Genomic DNA, 1,698 nt, shown 5'->3' with positions numbered 1-1,698 from the left:
CTGATCAAGAATATATATACTTTATATGGTCGGAGATGCTTCCTTCTATGCGTTGCACACTTCTGACCAAAATTAATATACCCTTTTTGCAAGGGTATAATAAGTGATAAATGTATGACATTATCTCAAAAACGAAAAAAAAAAATTAAACCGAAAATACTTACGAGAGTTTGTATTCTATGCAATTTCTAAAAAAGCCATTATATTGAAAGTGTATTAGGAAATTAAATGGAATAAATTAGATAGATACAAGAAATAAGCAAAACGAATCCAGCCTAAAAGATGGCAATACTTTTTGTCAACTACATGATATTTGTAGGTGCACTGCTTGCCAAATAATATTCACCTAAAAGCTAGCAATACTTATTGAATAGCCTCATGAAGGACAGAAATGAATAAATTTAAATAAATCTATTTGAGTTGAGCTCACATGAATGAGTGACATTTGAGTATTTGAGTTTGAGTACTTGTCAAATCAAATAAATTACCTAACTCGGTTTAACGAAAGGCAACGATTTGAGTGTCAAAGTTTTGGAAATATGCACTCGAATCAATTTGACTAATTCAGTTTGTCTAATTTTATTTGGGACAACAAGGACATAATTTTTTGTAAAAACCAATGGAAAAAATGGCTATTAAAATTTGAATATTCAATACACCAAAAATTTAAATTAAGTTTAAATTTAACTTGAACTGTGGTACCGCATCCAATTTTGCATTCCACTGTTTTAACGATGATCAAATTTTCATAAACTATTTTTTAAAGTTACAAAGCGGCAGCGAATTTATTTTAAAATTAGCATAGATAAGTGAAACAATGACATCTGCGATTATCTTATGATTAATTTAACGACTCTAAAAAAAGGCACTACGCAGTCTGAAAATTTTTAATCATCATTATATTTATTAATATTTATTTTTTTTTGCCTAGTGACAGGCTTAAACCCATTTGTGTGTTACCCAGCGGTCCATCGTATGCAAACCCTTTTCTCGCCTCAAAGAATTTTCACTTTTCCAGCTCTCCAGCTTGGACAGTGCCCGAATAAAAATAATCACCAAAGAAGCCCTCGCGCGAAAATTGGTTTTTGATATCCAAAAGTTTTCCATCGTTTGCTGCAGGTTTCAAGGTCTTGCTTCTGGGGAAACGTCTGCCTCGAAAACCATTGCTGAAAGGCCCAGGACTATTATGGAGAGTTTTTGAATAATTCGGAGTTCTATTAATATAGAGACCGTAAGGGTCACTTAAGCGGCGGTCATGGCTAGCGTATTGACTATTGCCGGGGCCTACACTGGCCCCGACTATGAAAATCGAAGCGATAAAGAGGATCTATAAATGTAGATTAATTTGAATGAAATACTTTTCCATTATAATAGATTAAATTCGTTTTAATACTGACCAGAACTTTCATTTCAAGTTTCTTCTAAGTGTGACACTTCTTAAGGAACGCTTAGCTTTGATTGCAATCATGAAATAGAAGCGTCTTTTTATAGCAAACAAGAATCTCATTATCTCATCTCATTAGCATTCCCATGAAAAGACTTATCTTATTTTGTTTGTATGATTCATTATAAAGTTACCAAAGTCATTGCTACAGACGCAACATCATGCTTATCAAGGTTAATATATGAGCTCTTCCCCCAAATAACATTTCCTAGAAATTTGCAATATATATTTTTCAAAAATTTCGTGGGAAGCAG

At 32.7% G+C, this 1,698-nt stretch overlaps 1 protein-coding gene across 1 annotated transcript; it reads right to left on the bottom strand.

The window, feature by feature from the left end:
• Positions 1-950: 950 nt before the first annotated feature.
• On the bottom strand, positions 951-1,439 carry LOC124460417. The gene is made up of 2 exons (XM_047011103.1): positions 1,398-1,439; positions 951-1,327 (listed from the first exon to the last, which is right to left on the bottom strand). Exons 1-2 carry the CDS (start codon positions 1,407-1,409, stop codon positions 1,007-1,009), a joined length of 333 nt encoding a protein of 110 aa, XP_046867059.1. The 5' UTR covers positions 1,410-1,439; the 3' UTR covers positions 951-1,006.
• Between the last annotated feature and the right edge of the window lie 259 nt (positions 1,440-1,698).

The sequence above is a fragment of the Drosophila willistoni genome (assembly GCF_018902025.1).
Source record: "Drosophila willistoni isolate 14030-0811.24 chromosome 2R unlocalized genomic scaffold, UCI_dwil_1.1 Seg200, whole genome shotgun sequence".
In the NCBI taxonomy this organism is placed as follows: Eukaryota; Metazoa; Arthropoda; class Insecta; order Diptera; family Drosophilidae; genus Drosophila; species Drosophila willistoni.
Note: the sequence above shows the minus strand (reverse complement) of the source record. Positions and strands in the feature narration are given on the sequence as shown.